Genomic DNA, 19652 nt, shown 5'->3' on the forward strand with positions numbered 1-19652 from the left:
ACCATGGGGCACCTGTGAGCCCAGCTGCACATGGAACCAGCTGGTCCTGAACATTTCTTTTCATGAAATACTATGATGACTAGCAAACTGCATATTCAGGCACAGGTATTTCTGAGACAGCTTACCGGAAATGAGCAAAATGAGCCTTGTCACTTCCAGGGAAAACAGCTGATGGTATGTTGCCAATGATACAATGGGAGCTTCCAAGGGGAAAATGAAAATTGGGGAAAACTCGTAACTGCCGCTGGAGCTCACCAGCTGCCCCTTACAGGGTCATCTGAAGAGATCAGTGGTGAGACTAACAGGTGGGACTTTTTGGTACCGTATGTCACATGCCAACAGCTGGGAATCTGCATCGCTCAGTGAACTAATATCTTCCAAGCAGCCAATGGGTGATGGTCTGAGTTTGTGTCTAGAGGAAGTTCCGTTCAGAACACGAGACAGACCCATTCTTTCACATGACAGAGGACATCAGGTTCACCGATGTGGGGCAGGCTCCACAATACAGCCAGCTTCTCAGAAAATGCCATGTGGCATGTGGGTGATTATTTATTTATTATTTAATGATTATTTATTTACAAGGGAGAGTGACAGAATGAAAGGGAGAGGGAGAGACTAATCTACCTGCTGGTTCACTCCCCCAATGGCTACAACAGCCATGGCTGGGCCGGGCCAGTAATTCCATCCTGTTCTCCCACACGGGTGGCAGGAATCCAAGTCCTTGGGGCATCTTCCGCTGCTTTCCCAGGGACATTAGCAGGGAGCTGGATTGGAAGCAGAGCAACTGGAATTCGAATCCACGCTCTGATATGGGGATGCTGGCATGTGGCGGTGGCTTAACCAGCTGCACCACAAGGCTGGTCCCAGGGGTGGTTTTTGTGTCATCAACACACAACTATTAGAGAAGATGAGTGGCTGCTCCACCCTTTCCAACCGCACACCTGCACAAGCCATGTTCTTCTTACCCCTCCTCCCAAGCCATCCATCTCCCCAGAGCAAACGCGGAGCAGACAGGAAGCCCAGCCGTCTTCTGGGAAGCCAGACAGGAAAGAGATGTGTGGAAACCTAACAGACCACCACTTTCCTCAGTCAGCTCTCTTCTGCTTTGTTTGCCCTAAAAATGGTTTCTGTATAATCAGGTAGTGGGACTATTGTGATTTGTACACGGTATAATAAGTGCTTTTAAGAAGTTTCTTGGTTACTTTCAAATATCGTAGGTGTCAGCAACACAATCCACACGAATGCTAATGCTTGGACTCCTTCTGCTTCTGAGATGCCTAACGTGGCTTAGGAACTTGGGCTGTCAGTGATCAAAGAACTTCCGGGATGAGGGTAAGCACAGCCCATCCAACCTGTTTTCTGATCCTGCCCGAGACCCGAGCAAGTGATCTGTACTTCTCAACAAGTCCCTCCATTCCCCCGCCCCCCTTTTTTTTTTGACAGGCAGAGTTAGATAGTGAGAGAGAAAGACACAGAGAGAAAGGTCTTCCTTTTCCATTGGTTCACCCCCCAAGTGGCCACTACTGCTGGCATGCTGCGCCGATCTGAAGCCAGGAACCAGGTGCCTCCTCCTGGTCTTCCATGCGGATGCAGGACCCAAGCACTTAGGCCCTCCTCCACTGCACTCCCGGGCCACAGCAGAGAGCTGGACTGGAAGAGGAGCAACTGGGACAGAATCCGGCACCTCAACCGGGACTAGAACCCGGGGTGCCGGCACCGCAGGTGGAGGATTAGCCTAGTGAGCCGTGGCGCCAGTCCCTCCATCCTTAAAGCAAGCACCTGGTATCACAGCCCCTGCTTCAGCAAGAACCTGGGAGGACTGAGCGAGCTGCTGAGGGCTCAGTCTGGCCTCATTCACTCACAGCCACGGAGCTGAGAGGGGACTCGGAGGGAAGGTGGGTGAGCGTTTGCAGCGTACTGCCTGGTGGAAGACTCATCTCTGGACTGGAGGGCACGGGGCTCCCAGGGCATGGCCACGCCCGGCACGCCTGCGAGAAATTCCAGCGGAAATGCTGCTACCTGTTTCTGCTGCTTCTCAGTGAATTCACTGCACGTGGTTCTGTCATCTGGCCGCTCTGCCCGAGATAACCAGGATCCAGCAAGGAGCTGGACTCAGCCCCAACCCACAGCACTGGGGGCCGTCAGCCTTGGTTGTCTCCCACGTTCACTCCCCTGCTCGCCCCTCCCTCCCCACTGTCAGGCCACCTTCCTGATGCGCCTTGGAAGCCACACTGGGCTGAGAAGTGCCACCATCCATTCTCCAAGCAGACAATCAGCTCTCCCCAGAGTGCTGCGGCGTGCTAGGAAAAGATCTCTGCCGCTTCTGCCTTTGCTTTGTGAGCTTTGGGCTTGTTCTCACGGCACTTCCTGCTTTGGACGTGCATCCGTGGGCACCCAAGTGGCTCGGGAAGGAGCCTGCAGCCCCCCGCCTGGGACCCAGCCCAGCCTGAAGAATAGGAGTGCCACTCGCTGCAGGACGGGCATCTGCTTAGGCAAAGCTCCAAGGGCAGTAAAGGGCTGACTTTGTAGGGACAGTGCAGGCCTCCCTTCCCTCCCTGGGGCTGGCAGCCCTGCTTCCAGCCTCCCTGAGCGTGGTGAAGCACCAGGAGCCACTGCACACACTCGAGACTGCTTGCTCAGCCTCCACGCCAGGGGGACTGCAGGACAGGTCCAAAGAACCCTCCTTGGAGGGACCTGGCCGCTCTGTGCTGCATCTGAGGGCCATGCTTAGCTGGTCCCAAGGAGAGGTGCACCTGGGGCCTCGGGGGCAGAGAGTGTTGAGGTACAAGCGTGAGGTATGAGGGTGGCGGTGAGCAAGCGGCTGGCTGCGGATTCAGGGCTTGTCGGTCTCCCACCTGGCTCTGTTTGCTCTCACAGCGGGGGCCCTGCATGAGCCCCCTCCCTCCCTTCTCAGGATCCAGGACGCAGCTGCAGGGTCACGGCCCCAGAGAGGCTCGCTCTGAGCTGCAGGAGACCTGAGAACTCTCACCTTACAGCGACCTAGCCACCTGGCACCTCTCTGATGCGGCGCTGTTCCCAGGGGTCACCTCCCATGTGCTTCGCAGGTGATCAAGCAAAGGCAACCCCTCCCCGATGAGCCCTGAGCCCCCTCCATGTCAGGGTAGCCCCTGTGCTGCTGGCCGCCGGCTCTCCAGGGTAAGCGGAGGGCCTGACTGTGATGCACCCGGCCCACGTGTGTTGAGTGGCAGGAGGAAGGAACGTGCGTGTGAATGCAGCAGGTGCGTGTGTGACACTCATCTGGCCCCTGCACAATCCAGAGCAGCCCCCTGACTGGGGAACTGCACCTGGGCTTTGCAGTGAGGTTTTTACCCGCGATACTAAGAGCCCTCAGGAAGAGAACGGGGCCCTTGTCCACAGAACCAGGAGCTCCGGGGGCAGGACTCCGAGGGGTCACAGGAAAGGGCCCAGGCTGTGGGACAGGAAAGCAGCTTGCCATGCTTTGGATGTGTTTGCCCCCAAGGATTCACGCGTTAGAGCCCTGGTCCACGGCGGGGCCATGTTACGAGGCGCTGGGGCCTTTAAGAGGTGGGATGAGCCGGAGGTCCCTACACCCTATGGGACCCCACTTGCTTTCTGGCTTCCTGCCTCGCCACGTGCTCCTGGTGAGACATCTGCCACAAGGCCCTCCCCAGAGCCGAGCAGAAGCCGGCACCGTGCCCTCGGCCTCCCAAACCATGAGCTCAATAAACCTCTTTCCTGCGGGAAGTTACCCAGCCACCGGTATTTTCCTTACAGGGACAGAAGGAAGATGCGCACACTCCCTTTCTGAGAATGAACTTGGACCGCATCTGGAAAACTGGTCCATAGACGTGATGGGGCTGCTTTAAGGTGAAATAGGATCATAGTCACCAAGGTGCTGTGTAAGCCACAGTGCCTGTTGGATGCCGTCTCCACTGATTCCCTGCACTGCTGCTGGAATCAGATGGAGTCTGCTGAGCCCCGTTGGAAGGCAGCGTGCAGAGCTGGGCTCCACCCAGGGTAGAGGGAGAAGGGCGCTGGTGGCAATGCAGTTACAGGGCACGCAGAGGTTTGGGGACACTCACAGCTCGGTGACGTCCTTGGGCATGCCTTTGGGGAGGGCGCGGAGCCCCTTGTTGCTGCATCGTACCACCGTCTCCACGCAGGTGCACTGCTCCGGGCATCGTGGACTCAGCTGGCAGCTGCTCTCGTCATTGCCTGTGGAGTGCCCCAGAGGGGGTGAGTATGGAGGGAGACAGACACCACAAGGAGGAGCCGGTGAGCAAGGTCGGGTTGTCCCGGCACAGGCAAACTCTCCCTGGAGCCAGGGCCAGAAAAAGAACCTGCCCTGGGCCATGGGAGGCATTGCCTGCCTTCTGCTGTATTTGACATAAAATGAAGACAACCGAAGAGACTACCAAGACCTGACCAACCTTTGGGCGGTGAGTCTGTCTCCAGCTCCCCTTAGAGTTTAACCTCAGCTTCTCTGCAAACCAGTCTCTGACCCTGGATAAGCCCAAGTTGAACAAGTAAAGAACTATGCCAGCTTGAATTGATGCAAATATATATATATCCTCTAAGATCGTGAGGCCCACAAATTCACAGCTTCAGCTCTTCCCTGTTTATACTCCACAGCCCAGTGATGGGACTTTTTTTGAAACCTCATTATGCTGCACACAGGATGATGGAGGCTCAGGTCTCCCATGTAGTTACCCAGGTTATGTACTGTACAAAGGTGCCACACCATCTAAGGGGCCCCCATTTCACTGTTGGACATGGCGGATTGGCACATTTGGTATCCCAGTGTTCTCCCAGATGGTAGCACTTTGTTTTAATCAAAAGGTGTCTTGTTTTGATGAAATCAGTGCATGAGGGCAGATTTCTGAGTGAAGGAAGTGAAGTGGTGGCAGGAAGGAGCCCGGGGGGAGCAGCAGATGTGCAGGGCCCTTGGGAGCCCTGCTGCGTGCTCAGGGGGTAGGAGGGGTTTTGGGCTCGGGGGCGCCCCACCCTGGGGCAGCAGCCGCACCCTCCTCTCCCAGGACTGCCCGCCCCCACCCTTCCCGCTGGCTGCCTCACCCTCGCAGGTGAAGTCCTGGATGGCCACGTCCTGGATGGGGATCTCCTTGAGGAAGAACGGCTTCTGGCACCGGGGGTTCCCACTGACGATCCGCCTCTTCCTCAGCCACTTGCCCAGCCAGGCCAGGTGGCAGTTGCAGTTGAAGGGGTTGGACAGGAGGTTTCTGGGAGGAGAGAAGGGCCCTGTCCATCAGCCCGCTGCGGGGCTGGGCCTGGTCTCCAGGCAGGCGAGGGGGAGCATGCGCACAGCGGGTGCAGACTCCGTTCTGAAACCCAGATGCGGCTCTGCCGATGTCTCATTCGGCCTGGCTGCGGCCCCTCCACGCCGCCCTCAGTCTCTTTCACTCAGATCCCCGCACCTGCTGTTCTTCCTGCTGCGACTACGCCTTGCTGCCCTTTGATTGGCTGTTCCTTCTCTGTCTAGGGTCCTCAGTCCCATGACATCTCCTTAAAGAGGCTGCTCTGCTGAGTCCCTTGTGCCCAGTGGGATAGTGGAGCCCTCTGCCCCCTCCCCACCGCCCAGGTCTGCCGCAGCCCCCAGCAGAGCGTGTGGCGATGGGTGTCTGCTTGTTTGGTATTTGCCTCGCGGGTTGGCCTCTAGGTTCCATTGTGGCTGAGACCAGATCTGCCTGCCTCCAGGTCTCTAGAAACCGTGGCATCGTCACCCACACTCTGTGTGTCTCTGTGGGTGATTTGATGGAGGACGAGAGAATGACAGACGCTATCCCTCTTGGTAAAATGTGTCAGTGTGCGTGCGCTCACACACGCCCAGAGCACACACTTGCTGGCTCACTTCCCAAAGGCCTGTGTGGCCAGGGCTGGGATCCCAATCTGAGTCTCCCAGGTGGAGGAACCCAGATACTTGAACGCCCCTGCTCCCTCGCAGGCTCTGCATTGGCAGGAAGCTGGAGTCAGGAGCCAGAGCTGGGAATTAGGTGCTGTGACAGGGACATAGGTATCTTAACCACGAGGCCAAATGCCCGCCTTGCCATCACTTTCTGTGTACTAACTATAGGACTGGGAGCCTGCTAAGCACTCCCTAAACCCATTAGCCCACTCCTGCCTGGCCCAACAACCCTATGGAGGGCCCCCCACCCCCACCCAGTTCGCCTGTGAGGACAGAAAAACTTCACAAGGTTGCCCAGGAGGGCCCAGCTGCCCTCGTGCGGCCGTGGGGTGCCACGCGCTGAGAAACGGGGCAGTATCTATTCTGGGGCTGAATCTCGCGTGGACACACGGTAGCCGTGGGTGCTGGCAGGCTACTCGCACCACTGGTGGCTCCCTTGTGCCTTCTGCCTCCACCCATCGTGACATCCCCTGAGTCTTGGGGTTCCCAGTACGAGGCCCCTGGGGAGGGCGTGACATGGACTGAAGTGAAGCGACCCACTGGGGTCTGCTCCTAGCCCCTTGTTCCCTCCTGTGCCGGGCACGCATTCACTCCGTTCCTCTTTCTCCTACAATTGGAGGTCGAGCGCCTACTCAACCTGTGCCCTGGGCGCAGACCTGGTCACGGAGGACAGTCCAGGGGACTTGTGCAACGAATGAGCAAGTCCGTTACAGGGCATCCCAACAAGGGGTGAGCGCTGCGAGGAGAGCAGGGCAAGAAGACTCGGGATGGGGTGGGCAGGTGACAGGGGAGGCAGGCCAGGAGGAAGGGCACTCCATGGAGCAGGAGCAAGAGGTGCAAAGTTGCAGGCGGGCAAGGACAGGAGGAGGCCCTGGTGCGCATGGGGGGGTGGGTGGGGAGAGGACTGACGGATCCCGAGAGAATTAATAGGTGGGGCCTTAGGCTGCTCGACAGCTTTGGCTTCGCTCCGAGGGAGCCAACAGATGGAGCACAGCATCAGGAGATGCAGCGATGGCCTTTACTCTGTCTTCCCAAGGGTCTTTGGGGAAGGGAAGAAAGGGGCAATCAACCAGCGACTGGCAATAACAGCCACACGCAAATACCACGAGAAACCGCAGAGCTGACGTGTGCGGAGTCCTTCCACGCTGCAGGCTCCTGCTGTGCGTTTTCTACATTTTATCCGGCCTAATCCTTGTAACAATCCTGGGAGGTAGCTTACGCAGAAGGGAAACCCACAGTGCAAAGATATAGAGCAACTTTTCCAGGGTCACACGGCCAACGAGAGGTAAAGCCAGGATTAGAATCCAGGAGATTGGGCCCGGGAGTCTTCACTGTTAGTCTGCACAGGCTTCCCTGTGATACAGCGAACTACCGGAGCAGACCTCACCCGGTGTCTAAGAGGCTGGTGCTGGTAACACTGAGGCAGTCAGTATCTTTTAAACCCCTCTGGCTGAGCATATCGTTGGTCCATGTTTGAAAAGCTTTGGGTAAAACCCCAAAAGGTGCGTGGCAGCATGACTGCCTGGCCCTGGCCTCCTCTCCAGCCTTGCCTTATACCATCACAACCTCTCTCATTTAACGCTATGGCCATGCTGGGTTTTACTCAGTCCCACGCATTTGCTCTGCTGTAACCGACCGCAGGGCCTTGGTCTATGTTCTCTGCACTGACGGAAATGCACTTGCCAGTTTCTTTAATAAGCTACCTCCCACCCACTTGCCTAAGACAGCTCCAGTGTGTCTTGACAAAGCCTTTGCTGGGTTTTCAATTCACCGTGGACCTCTTTTAAGTGTGGATTCATTATTCTGTGAGTGCCAGGGCAGAGGGACTAGGACTACGTATCTATCTCTGAGGACTACGTATCTCTGACACTCATATAGTGCCTGACATGCACAGGGAGCCTGACAAGTGTTTGTTAAGTGAACAGACGATTGGATGAACTTGGCTGAAGACCAACCGGGAGCTGGGAGGGGACAGGTGCGCAGAAGAGGAGCCCCAGGCAAGCAGACAATGGATGGAGAACGTACATGGTGGACAGGGAGACGAGCGTGGTGAAGGCTCCGGGGGTGATGGTGGTGATGCGATTGTCGTAGAGCGACAGCAGCCTCACTGCGCTCAGGCCGGCGAAGGTGTCATTGCCCACACAGCTGATCAGGTTACTGCGCAGCATCCTGCAGGGAGAGGCATGGGGGTGAGCCAGCACCGGCACCGCGCGGTCCTCCCCCAACAGTGCCGCACCACGGTGGGGTGTGTGCGTGTGCACGCGCACGGAGGTGGGGTGCTCCTGCCAACTCCGAGCCCCGTCTGTTCACTGTGCTCAGGTTTGTCCTGTGACCGCAGGGCCTGGGTCTTCACCGAGGCTCCCTTAAATGCGTGTGTGCGTTCTTGTTTGTGCATGTTTTCTTCATTGTGTCCTGTGCATGCACTGCGCATAAGCATATCGTGTGACTGATACTGTGTCATGGACATTTCTGGAGCAGAAGGAGAATCAAGAAGTCTCTGTGGACAGCAGCTTTTCTCTGTGTGTGCTTGTATGTCTGTGCTTCTTATGTGGGTGCTCATGTTGCATGTTCTCTGCATATGGCATTGAGAGGCAGAAAACCGGAGAGAGACAGACACAGAGATTTCCACCCACTGGTTTAATTTCCGAGTGCCAGCATCTGCCAAGGCTGGGCCAGGTCAAAGCCAGAAGCCCAGAACTCAGTCTGGGTCCCCATATGAGTGGCAGGGACCCAACTACTTGAGCCATCCCTGCCGCCTCTCAGGGTGTGCATTAGCAGGAAGCTGGAATTGGAAGCAGAGCCAGGACTCCAACCCAGGCACTCTGATAAAGGATGTGTCCATGCATAGGAGGGTACTTCAAAAATTTCATGGAAAAAAGGAAGGAAAAGATAAGTTCATTTTGCTGCAAAAACTTGGAAATCCATTCATAGTTTTTTCATAGTATGGGTTTTCATGAACTTCTTGAAGACCCTCACATAGGCATGAATTTCAATTTTTTTGCACCAAAATGAACTTACCTTCTTTCATATTCTATGAAAATTTTAAAATACCTCTGTTTATGGAAAAATCAATGCATATGCGCTTCCTTTGTCAAGTTCTGGTAAGGGTCTTTTGGGTATACAACAGAGTGAATGAGTGACTGAGTATAGTGTGTTTGTGTATGTGCATACATTAGGGGGTACTCTGCACGCTAGGTGCTTTCCCATGAAAGGCTGGCAAGTGTTGAATGACCTTGGCCACAGGAGGGGAAGGGATTCCATGGACCAGGACAGCACCTGGGTCTGGCCCATGGCCTGCCAGTCTTCCTAGTCCATCTCAAATCCCCTGGCCTCCCTCCCCTCTGCCACCTCCCCTTCCTCCCTCAGGCCTTGGTCCAGCCCACTCACAAGGTCTTCAGGCCGGTGAGGCCTCGGAACATGCGCCCGTGCACGCTCTCCAGCTGGTTGCCCGTCAGCATGAGCTCCTGCACGCTGGCTGCTCCATCGAAGACGCCCTCTCGCATTTCCTTGATCTTATTGTTGCTCAGGTTTCTAGGAGGAGGGGACAGGATGGGGAGAATTATGGAGGGCAGAGGGCCAGGAGGCAGGGAAGGAGTCACCAGGCCCAGGGACAGCTGGGGATCCTCAGGGACCCTGCAGGCTGAGGACTGGGTGGTGGGGCTGCTCGGGCGTGGACTCCCGATGTTTGGTCTTCAGTCCCTTGCCGCTGGGCGTGGGGACCCCAACCCCACAGCAGTGAAACAGACTGCATGGGACTTGCGGTTTTTCAGTGCAATTGTCTTTTCCATGCCCTGGCTGCTGGTAGATTGGAAACAGTGACTCCCAGGTTTATGTTTCTAAAACCAGACACACTCACGTAGCAGGGATTCTCAGGGGGAGGGTGGGAGGAAACCACGGAGGAGGCTCCCTCCGTGGCAGCAGGAGATATAGGGCAGCTCCAGCTCCCTCATTGGAGCCCCGAAAGCAATGCACAATTTCTAGTAACTACTTGGGGAGCACTTACGGGGCAGTGGGCCCTGCAGGAGGGATCTGACCGAAATCATCACAGCAAATCCTCCACACAATGCCATCAGACTATTGGTTGTGTTTGAGGGCTGAGGGAACTCGCTCACAGTCACACCGCTGAAAGAACTGGAACTGGAAGCCGGGTTCCGGCGCATAAAAAGTGCCTCCTCCAACTAACTCTGTCCCAAGTGAGTACTGCTTTGGTGCCGTGGATATTCTCGTGTATTACTGCTTTGCAGAATTCAGAACTGGGAATACTGTGCCTTTGCCATTTACATTTATTTATCTATTTGAGTGGAGAGAGAGAGAGAGAGAGGGAGAACACAGATATCTTCCATCTACTGGTTCACTACTCAGATGGCTGTGATGGCTGGGGGCTGGGGCTGGGCCAGGCCAAAGCCAGGAGCCTAGAACTCTACCTGGGCTTTCTACCTGGGTGGCAGGGGCTCAAGCAGTTGGGCCATCATGTGTTACCTTCCCAGGCATGTTAGCAGGAAAGCTGGCTTGGAAGCAGAGTAGCCAGGACTTGAGCCTGCATACTGGTGTGGGATGTAGGTGTCCCGAGGGGTGGCTTAACCTGCGGTGCCACAACACCTGCCCCACTGTGTCTGCCCAGCCCCTCAGTGCTGCCCCTTCCGATTCTGTCCCAAGCTCTGACAGCAGGCGCTGCCTTCCAGGGCCCGATGCTGACACTGCACTGGGCACACAAGAGATGGGAACAGCAAGCAGAGCCTGTGCAGCCCTGGGGGCAGGGCCTCCATGGCTCACCCCAATAGCCAGGCCTGCAAAGCACCCCTGCCTGGTGGAGGGGATGGAAGTGCTGCAGTTCCAGCTCTTGAATCATCTACTCCTCATCACGTCCCTGCTCTCTTCTTTGCCAAGAACACGGGGACAAACACTTTCCCTAGATCCCTCTCCCAGGCCCGAGACAGCCTGGGGTTTTCTGAGCTGGATTTCTGATCCCTGCCTGGCTCTGCCTAAACTCAGGCCTTTCTTATAAATCCTGGTAGCCCTGGCCCAGATAACCCAGGAACGAAGGTAATGCACTGGGGGGACTGCAGATTACCCCCAAATCAGATGGGAGGGGAGACAGCGGGGCTCTCCCAGCAGCCGTAACACCCGGGCTCCAGAGGGGATGGGCTGTGCTCCCTGGAGTTGGGGTTCCTGGGAGACTACAGTGCAAGGGCAGTGAGGATGAGTTAGACCAGCTATGAAGTGGGAGGGCTCTCATTTCCTGACATCTGTTTCTTTAAATGAGCAAAATTAGCACCGCTTTATGGTAAAGTCTGCGAATTTCACTTCCTCTGGCTGGAGGAATGGAAAACAGGAGTAGGGAAGAGGAGATAGGATTTTTCCTGAAGGACTGGCTGCTATGCTCTCTCCCTCCATCACAGCACTGCTCGCTCCACAGGCTGTGCTGATGGCTGGTTCAGGGTGCAGCTTAGGGCCAGCGTTCCAGAAACAAGAAGAGCGCGTGCACAGGGATTTGTAGATGTTCTACCATATTCTCAGAGCAGGAGCTTCCTGATGCCCGGATGCCAGGAACCCCCACTGTGGGAAGCCAGGGACATCTCTGTCTCTGCAGACCACCTGGTGGGAAAGCGGCTCCTTGGGGCTTTGCCTCTGATTCCAGCCCTGGGAACCCCAGCCAGGTTCAGAGTCAGATCACAGCAGGCGCCGAGGCCCACTGACCCTGCAAGCTGCTGGTGTCCTTTTCCAACCCTGTTCTCATGCTCCCTGAGAAAGGGAGGCCTCTGGAGACTGGGCAGCTCTGTCTGCTCCACTCTGAAATGCAGGAGTCCTGGGAGGCTAGCCCTCACTCCTCCCAGGTCCACGTCTGCTCAGGGTTGTAGGAAGGCCCATGAATGCTGGCAACAGCAAGGGGCTCTAATCCTGCTAGAGACGCAGTAGGAAAGGGAGCTGGGTGGACATCTGGAAACCCAGGACACAAGTAAGCATGCCCAGGGCTGGGAGATCCTGGCTACTCCCTGCCCCCAGGGTGAGAATTCTATTCCAAAGTGCAAGTTCCATTTCAAGCTGAGGCTGCAGGCTTGAGTGGCTTGGGGGTCAGGCAGGTGCACTGATGGTGACCAGAAGTAGGCCCAATGTCTGTTTCGGCTTCCTCATTTGTACAATGAAGTAATATCAAAGCTTTTTTTTTTGTAAGGGTTAAATGAATTAATATCAGTAGTATCCGGCATAAGGTATCTAATAAGGATGATAATAGCAGCTAACTATTATCATTATCATTATTACGATGGCCTTGCACCTAGCTACTTTCCACATTTGTGCTACTGCCCAGGCCTCTGAGTGTAGCAACCTCTGTCTGAACGCGTAAGCAGCCACTCTGGTCTCCGCACAGACCCTCTGTCTGGGTCGTCCTGCTCCTGCTCTGGTCAGTACCACGGCCACAGGCCGTTTGTCCTTTTCCACATTTACTTCCGGTCTTCATCAAAACGTACCAGGAAGGTGGATTTTTCCCCCCCCCTATTAAGTAAATGATGGAACCAAGACTCAGAAAGACTGATCATATTCTCAGGGTCACACCGCTGGGGAGGGGCAGAGGTGGACTCAGAAGGACGCAGGCCTGCCTGCCTGTTCTTCACCACACCTGGATTTCTAGCTGTCTGGAGACCTGGTTTTACCCGGCAGCATGAGAGATAAGACGGTGAGCTGGCAACATCTGCCCCTTTGGATGAAATCTGAGCCTATATTTCGTCACAGTCCCCATCACTCCCTTTTGCTGCTTGGCTGCTGAGGCTGGGAGCTGGCTGTTCCTTATCATGTGTCTGTGGCATTGTTTTCCTTGGTGTAAAGAAACAGTTCTCCATACCCATGACTCTATCAAAGGTGGAGAGTGAAAGACATGCAGTGAGTTCGAGTTTCACCTCACGTGGGAAAGTGCGTATTTCTCTGCAGAGGCCACGAATGCTTGATCCTGTGCAACCAGGCAAACAGGCACTTGGCCACCTTGACTCATTTTAGCACCTGCCTCTCCTCCTTACCCACACACGCAGGTTTCTGCCTTGAGGTTAAAAGCTAAGAGTGCATTTCTCTGGACAGAAAGGATGTCTCGTGGCAGGTGATGGGTGAGATCTGTGCCACAGCCCTGAAGCTGGCGGGACACAGGGCTACAGGACGGCCACGCATGCCTCCCTCTTGGCTGTGTCCCCGAGACCTCGCCACTGTTCCCAGTTACTCAGCCAGGGCTGCCGGGGGGACTGCAGGCAGGCAGGCAGGCAGAGCTAATGGCACCAATGAGACACAGATGCTGCACAGTGCTAGACGGTCTCTGTGCCCCTCATCTGCAGGGCACTGATGGGCAGGAGCACGAAGAACAGGAAGCAAACAATCACACTTAGTCATCATTAGTCATGGTAGGTAGGTGCTACACAGTCACCAGGTCCACCAAATGACTGAAAGCCTACCCATTGCTCTTAGGGGAAACACAGGGTTAGGTTTCTGGGGGCTTCTGGGGATACTGTCTTCATCCACCCATTGACACATAACCTTGCTTTATCTGTGTTTCTATTTAAAGTCACCTTTAAAAAGATACAGCGTTGGGGGCCAACACTATGGCATAGCAGGTAAAGCTGCCGTCTGCAATCCCAGCAACCCACATGGGTGCCAGTTCGAGTCCTGGCTGCTCCACTTCCAATCCAGCTCTCTGCTATGGCCTGGGAAAGCAGTAGAAAATGGCCCAAGTCCTTGGACCCCTACACCCACGTGGGAGACCTGGAAGAAGCTCCTGGCTCCTGGCTTCAGATCAGTGCAGCTCTAGCTGTTGCAGCCATCTAGGGGGTAAACCAGCAGATGGAAGACCTCTCTCTCTCTCTCTCTCTGCCTCTACCTCTCTGTAACTCTACCTATCAAATAAGTAAACAATTTTTTAAAAAAATATATAGCACTGATTCATTAACACTGAACTTAGCGCCAACAGCGCTATAAAAGGGATGCTTGTTTACCAGCTGAGGATTGGAGCAAGAAGGCAAGGTGCGCCATGTTCAACCTCAGGACTCCATGGGTCTGCTGCTCTGTGCAGGCCTAGCCTAGGAATGGCTATGAAACATGCAAAAGTGATTTTGGAGCTTTGCGAATCTGAGCGAGCAAGTGCATCTGCAAATTTGGAATCTCTGACCAATGAGAACCAACTGTATGTCCCGTATTGGGCAGGCAGACCCTAACTCTGGGTCAGGAGACTGGTGCATGAGGTGGGGGCAGAGAGTAAGGTCCATAGAGAAGTGTCCCTGGGGACACGGAGGCAGCGAGCACCCTCTCTGGGCCGCACCTCTGCCGGGGGACCAGGGAAAGCAGAGAGAGGGACAGCAAATGCACAAGCATGCTAGCGTGCTTGCAGAGGGCCCAAGATTGAAGATGCCAGCTCTGACGTGTGCTAGCTGTGTGGCTGTAGAGAAGTCACCGCCCCTCTCGGAGCCGTGTTTTCCTCACCTGCACAAAGGAAGCCGACACAGGATGGAGAATGAGGACCAGAGGGACCCATGCATGTGAGGCGGAGGACGTAGCCCCTGGCCCAGGCCTTTGCCTGAACAGAGTGCTAGGCAGGTAGATGCATGGAGGGACTGAGATGCTTGGAAGCCCCGGCAGTGGAGCAGCTGGAGCCAGGGATCCCTAGAATGAACGCATCGTGCTGCGGCTAAAAAACTCAATTTCTTTTTTTTTTTTTTTTGACAGGCAGAGTGGATAGTGAGAGAGAGAGACAGAGAGAAAGGTCTTCCTTTTGCCGTTGGTTCACCCTCCAATGGCCGCCACAGCCGGCGCGCTGCGGCCAGCGCACCATGCTGATCCGAAAGCAGGAGCCAGGTGCTTCTCCTGGTCTCCCATGGGGTACAGGGCCCAAGCACTTGGGCCATCCTCCACTGCACTCCCTGGCCACAGCAGAGAGCTGGCCTGGAAGAGGGGCAACCGGGAAAGAATCCGGTGCCCCAACCGGGACTAGAACCCGGTGTGCCGGCACCGCTAAGTGGAGGATTAGCCTATTGAGCCATGGCGCCGGCCATGAACGCACTGTGAAAAGCAGTGGGCACTGACTGACGCCGAGGCCCTGCCAGCCCACCTGAAAACAGATCTGCCAACCCTCACCTGATTAAACACACCAGCTAACATCTACCCCAGACACCCGAGTCCCTCTCGCCACCCGATGCGGGAGACGCGAGATGAACGGTGAGGGTCGAGATCAGAGGGGGCACCCCGGTGGGGTTGGGGAACGCACACTCTTCCCAACACCTGGCGGCTGAAGAACACGGAACTTCATTTTGGTCTGGATGTCTGCTTCTCAACACAGCCACAGTAAGGAGGCAGAATGGAGGGAGAAAGGTGGACGCTGGCCAGGGAGCGAAGCCAGCCGCCGAGTCCCCAGGGCTGACTTACATTTTCCGCAGGTTGGGCAGCTTCTTGAAGATACCAGTGGCCTCCAGAACCGAGATCTCGTTGTCGTTCAGCCGCCTGTGTGGGAAGTGAGAGGAGGCTCGGGTTAGCGCAGGTGGGGGCCTCCCGAGCTGCCCTGCCTTGCCCTGCCCTCCTCTCCCACCCAAACCTCACATTCTGCACAGGTCAAAAGAGCCACAGACAACTTCAGGGTGTGTCCTGCTGCCGTGAGGGGCCCAGCAAGGAGAGCCGGCCAGTGAGAAAGGGAGGAAGGAGCGAACACCATCCTCCTCTTCCTCCTGGGAGAAGCCCCCTTTGACTGGGTGTAGAGGCCTTTTTGGAAACTGAAATCATCCGGTCAATTGCCAAGGATGTATTTTGTGAAGGTACCAGTGGCAACCTAACCCTCATCCCAGCAGCTTTTCCCAGGGGCTCTCCATCTCCTAGGTCACTTAGTTCCCTCCTGACCACTTCCCTCTACCAGGGGAAGTGCCAGGGCCCTGCGCCCAACATTCCCATGTGTTCAGGAAAAGCAGGCGGGCAACCAGAGCCGCGCTTGCTGCAGCCTATGGTGATTCTTGAAGCCGAAGAGTACAGAGCTTGTCCCCTGGCGTTTACGTTACCACCATTCAGCCAGGGCTTGCCGCTTGCCAGGATTCATGATGCATCCCTGTACTCTGTCTCTTCTCAACCACCCTAGCAGGAAAGCATCACTCCCCCATTCTCCAGCTTAGAAACCGAGTCTCAGACCTGAGAAGCAACTTGCCCAATCCCAGGGAGACGGGAGGAGACGGGTGTCAGACCCAGGCCTGGGAGCCCCCGGGGGTCCTGCCTTCACTCCCACTGAGCTCTACCTTTTCTGCCTCTTCCTTTATTGGCTAAACCAACACAAGGCTGACCGGAGGCGCAGGAGCGTTCACTCCTTCTGGTTGTTTTCTTGCTTTGCTCTAATTTCTACTTAACATTCATCCCTCTGGTGATACTGTGAGGTCCACAAGGGTCAGCAGGAGCTATCTGCTTTGTCCACTGTAGAAACTGGACAGCTGCGGTCCCTGGGTCACAGCGGGCATTCAAAATGCCATCGGTCAAATGAATGAACCATCTTTATCTGTGAGCAAGCGGTCCATGGGGAATGCCTGGTGTCTGCTCTCTGTCTGGTACACGGAGCGCCTGTGTCACTGGACCAGGAGGAGGTCACCTCCAGGCGCCCCTGCCTAGGCTGCTTCGAGGTGACTAAGAATGTGGGGGGGGGGGTAGGACTTACAGATCGGTGACATATTCAGGGAGGTGGCTTGGGATGCGGGCCAGCTTCTGGTTGGAGCAGTCCACAATGGTGCCCTCGCAGCGGCACTTCTCGGGGCACACGAGGTCCATAAAGCACTCGCTGCTGAACCTGTTGCGGTAATCCTCGGAGCCTGGGTGGGGCCAGAGAGGGGGCGTCAGCAGTCCCGTGGTCCCTGCACAGGCCTGAGGCTGTGGGGGGACGAGGACGAGGACTGCCAGACGCCTCCAGCCACAGACACAGTAGGGCTTTCCTGATCTGGCCCCCTTGCTGGAGCTCTCCCACCCCCCAGCCTGGCTGCTTCCTGTGTGGTCGCTGTCCTCAGGGTAACTAGCAGGCCCTGAGGCTTTTGTGGGTCTGGGACTTTTTCGGAAGCTGACACCAGTGCTCAGAGAAAAGCTCCTACGCTCGCATCCAGGACGCAGCCTCCCGTGTGGGGGGCCTATCCACCCCGGGACGCCTCCTAGCCACAGACACTCCAGATGTCCTAACCCAAAGGGAAGACTCCGACAGGCTCTCATGGGGGTTACGCCAGGGTTGGAGGCAGGTTACGGGAAGGGGTCACGGACTCAGATGCACGTAGCACAATGGGTGAAGAAGGCCAAGTGTTTGGCCCTAAGCGACCATCGTCTCCTACCCTCCACGTTGGGAAGACACAAATGAGGTTGGGGACCCAGGGAATTGGAGCCCATAGCCTTAATGACTGGGAATTTGGTGAAGAGTTGCCTGGTAGGCCTTCATTTTTTATTTGTTATCAAGACAGACCATGGATTTAAACAATGTTGATAACAAAATCAAATTTCAAACACCAGGAGGAGAGGCAAAGTGCATCTGAGTGTCAGCTTTGAGCTCTATTTAACTGCAGTGTGAGGCCAGTTCCCACAAGCTAAAGGTTGGACCTAATATGTTTTTCGGAGTTGACTTTCTCTCAAGGTCATACAAGGAAGGTCCCGGACCATCTGATGTCTCTGAACAATGCCCTGGGGAGCTGCTTTGATGATCAGAAATAACCTCCCCCACACTGGCGAGACTACTGTAAGGCCACGAATTGCAAACCACGCTGGAGGCAAGGGGCGAGCTATGGTTTTCTGGAGCTGTTCTTGCCTTCACCCCAAACATCTCATCAGCACGACACTCGGCTCCCACGAAGGGGCCCGTGCCCGAGTGTGTGTTTCAGACATGGAGAACATCAATGCCTGCTTAGCTCTGTGGGGCACTGCATCGGTCACCTTATTTGCTTTAGGAGCGATAGGTTTTGGCAACAGAAGGCAAGAGTGGATACAGCCTTTGCTACTTACTAGCCTCAGTCTCTCCACATGTAAATGGGAATCAAATAGGTTCCCCCAGCTCGTGGGGGCTGCAGGGAAGACGAGGACGATGGAGAGGGTAGAGTGGCTCCAGGGAAGAGGCTACTGGTTCTCCCACTCCTTTTCCTGGACTCTGGCAGAACCTCCGGCACGTCAGTGGCTACGGAAGCATCAGCAGAGCCAGTGGTAATGGCTCAGGGTTCCTGAGCACACACACAACAAGCCACGTGTGGGTCCTTCTGATCTGGGTGGTCTCACTTAGTACCCACAGTACTCCATTGTACAGATGGGGAAATTGAGGCCAGCAGGTCACTTGGTTGGTGGCAGAAGAATGAATCGAGGCAGGCTGCTGCTGGGGCCCCTGTGATGAACACTGAACTTGACCGTAAATGTGGTCCTAGACAAAACCTTTAGTCTAGTGCATTTGGAACCAGTGAAAAGTCAAATTCGGTGGAGGTGGGTGAACGGGATTTTTCCTGCGGACTCTGATGAGGCGGAAACCTGTGTCTTCCTTCACCTTGGTTTCTTGCCCATCATCTCATCTCCCTGCAATGCCTGGTTGGGAAGGAACTTGGTGGGTCTCAGATTCTACCTAAAACAAAGGTTCAGACATCTGCCCTGCTTCCCCATCTCTGGCTCCCCCGGCCAGTATGGCCCCTTCCAGGTTCAGGCTCTCAAGAGCAAAATCTGCCCACTGATCTCCACAGTCCTCTGGGTGGCTTCCGGGTCCAAGGGAATATGCAAGTCGCTTGCCCTTGGCTCCAGCTTCTGTCCCTCTGAGTAACTCTGCCCTGGGCCATGTTCCCCAAGACAGAGCAGCGTATAGAGTCCTGGGAGGATTTCATTCTGTGCACCCTGCCGGCTGAGTTACCGGCGGATCAACTCGGTGATGGAGAGAGGCCACTATGCATGTGCACGTGTTATATTTCCTTCCAATGCGTCTATCCTGGGATCCCCGCAAAGCAGAGGAGTCAGGCCTGCTGCTCAGAGGCAGACAGATAGGAGAGAATGTGGTTTTCGGTTGGATGCAAGGAGCTGGAGGACGTGCACCGGCTGCGCGGAGGCTGGGGACAGCTGCCTATTAAACGCGCTTTCGTTTTAATCAAGGTGAGAGCAGTCTATAGTTAGCAGGAATCACTCTCAATAGTATAGTTAGATTATAACTGGCAGACCTCTGCACTGGAGCCGCTGACCCATTTTAATGAAATGATTTTGCAATTAGATTCGATGGACTAATGTGTTCTTTCCAGCATTTTTCCCCCTGCTGTTTTTGTTATTGCCCTGGTTTGCAGTAACAAGGAGGTCAGAGTGATATTTTATATGAGTGGGAGCCAGAAATGTTAATAACGGCGTATGTACATAACCGAAAAAGTTTCTTCCCCAGTCGGAGCGAGCCCAAAATGCCACCCCCGTCACTTCATATTTCATTACTGAAACTACCCAGGGTTTCTCACGGCCATTTGTTATGCCTAATGCTCATAACTACCCAAAAGTATTTTTAACTTTTCCAGAGCTTTAAAAGTCAATTTCAATCTCAATGCATATTTGTCACTGCCAGAAATACTTAGCATGAGAGGATCAACCGAAATAGGCCGCTGCTGCTTCTCTCTGGGTGAGTTCAGACAGGAGAGATCTCGGAGGATTTGAAGGAGGGCTACAAAACTCAACCCTGGCCCTAAGGAGACTTGAAGGCACTGATGTCATCTGGCATTTTGCCTGTTCCTGCCCCGTGGGCTCCTCCCCTGCCACGGGCAGCTCAGAACAAGGACAC

The 19652-nt window shown here is 55.2% G+C and overlaps 1 protein-coding gene across 4 annotated transcripts in view; it reads right to left on the bottom strand.

The window, feature by feature from the left end:
• The window catches only part of SLIT3 (slit guidance ligand 3), a 642447-nt gene that overhangs the window by 69018 nt on the left and 553777 nt on the right, over positions 1 to 19652 (bottom strand). For all 4 annotated transcript variants that reach the window (XM_002710368.6, XM_089335062.1, XM_089335061.1 and 1 more), the window contains 6 exons: positions 16557 to 16707; positions 15296 to 15370; positions 9290 to 9433; positions 7928 to 8071; positions 5056 to 5219; positions 4065 to 4197 (listed from right to left, as the gene is read on the bottom strand). In XM_002710368.6, the coding sequence (XP_002710414.4) occupies positions 4065 to 4197; positions 5056 to 5219; positions 7928 to 8071; positions 9290 to 9433; positions 15296 to 15370; positions 16557 to 16707 (811 nt within the window). The remainder of the gene's footprint in view (positions 1 to 4064; positions 4198 to 5055; positions 5220 to 7927; positions 8072 to 9289; positions 9434 to 15295; positions 15371 to 16556; positions 16708 to 19652) is intronic.

The sequence above is a fragment of the Oryctolagus cuniculus genome, chromosome 6, assembly GCF_051225735.1.
Source record: "Oryctolagus cuniculus isolate XC-2025 breed Fujian yellow rabbit chromosome 6, ASM5122573v1, whole genome shotgun sequence".
Lineage (NCBI taxonomy): Eukaryota > Metazoa > Chordata > Mammalia > Lagomorpha > Leporidae > Oryctolagus > Oryctolagus cuniculus.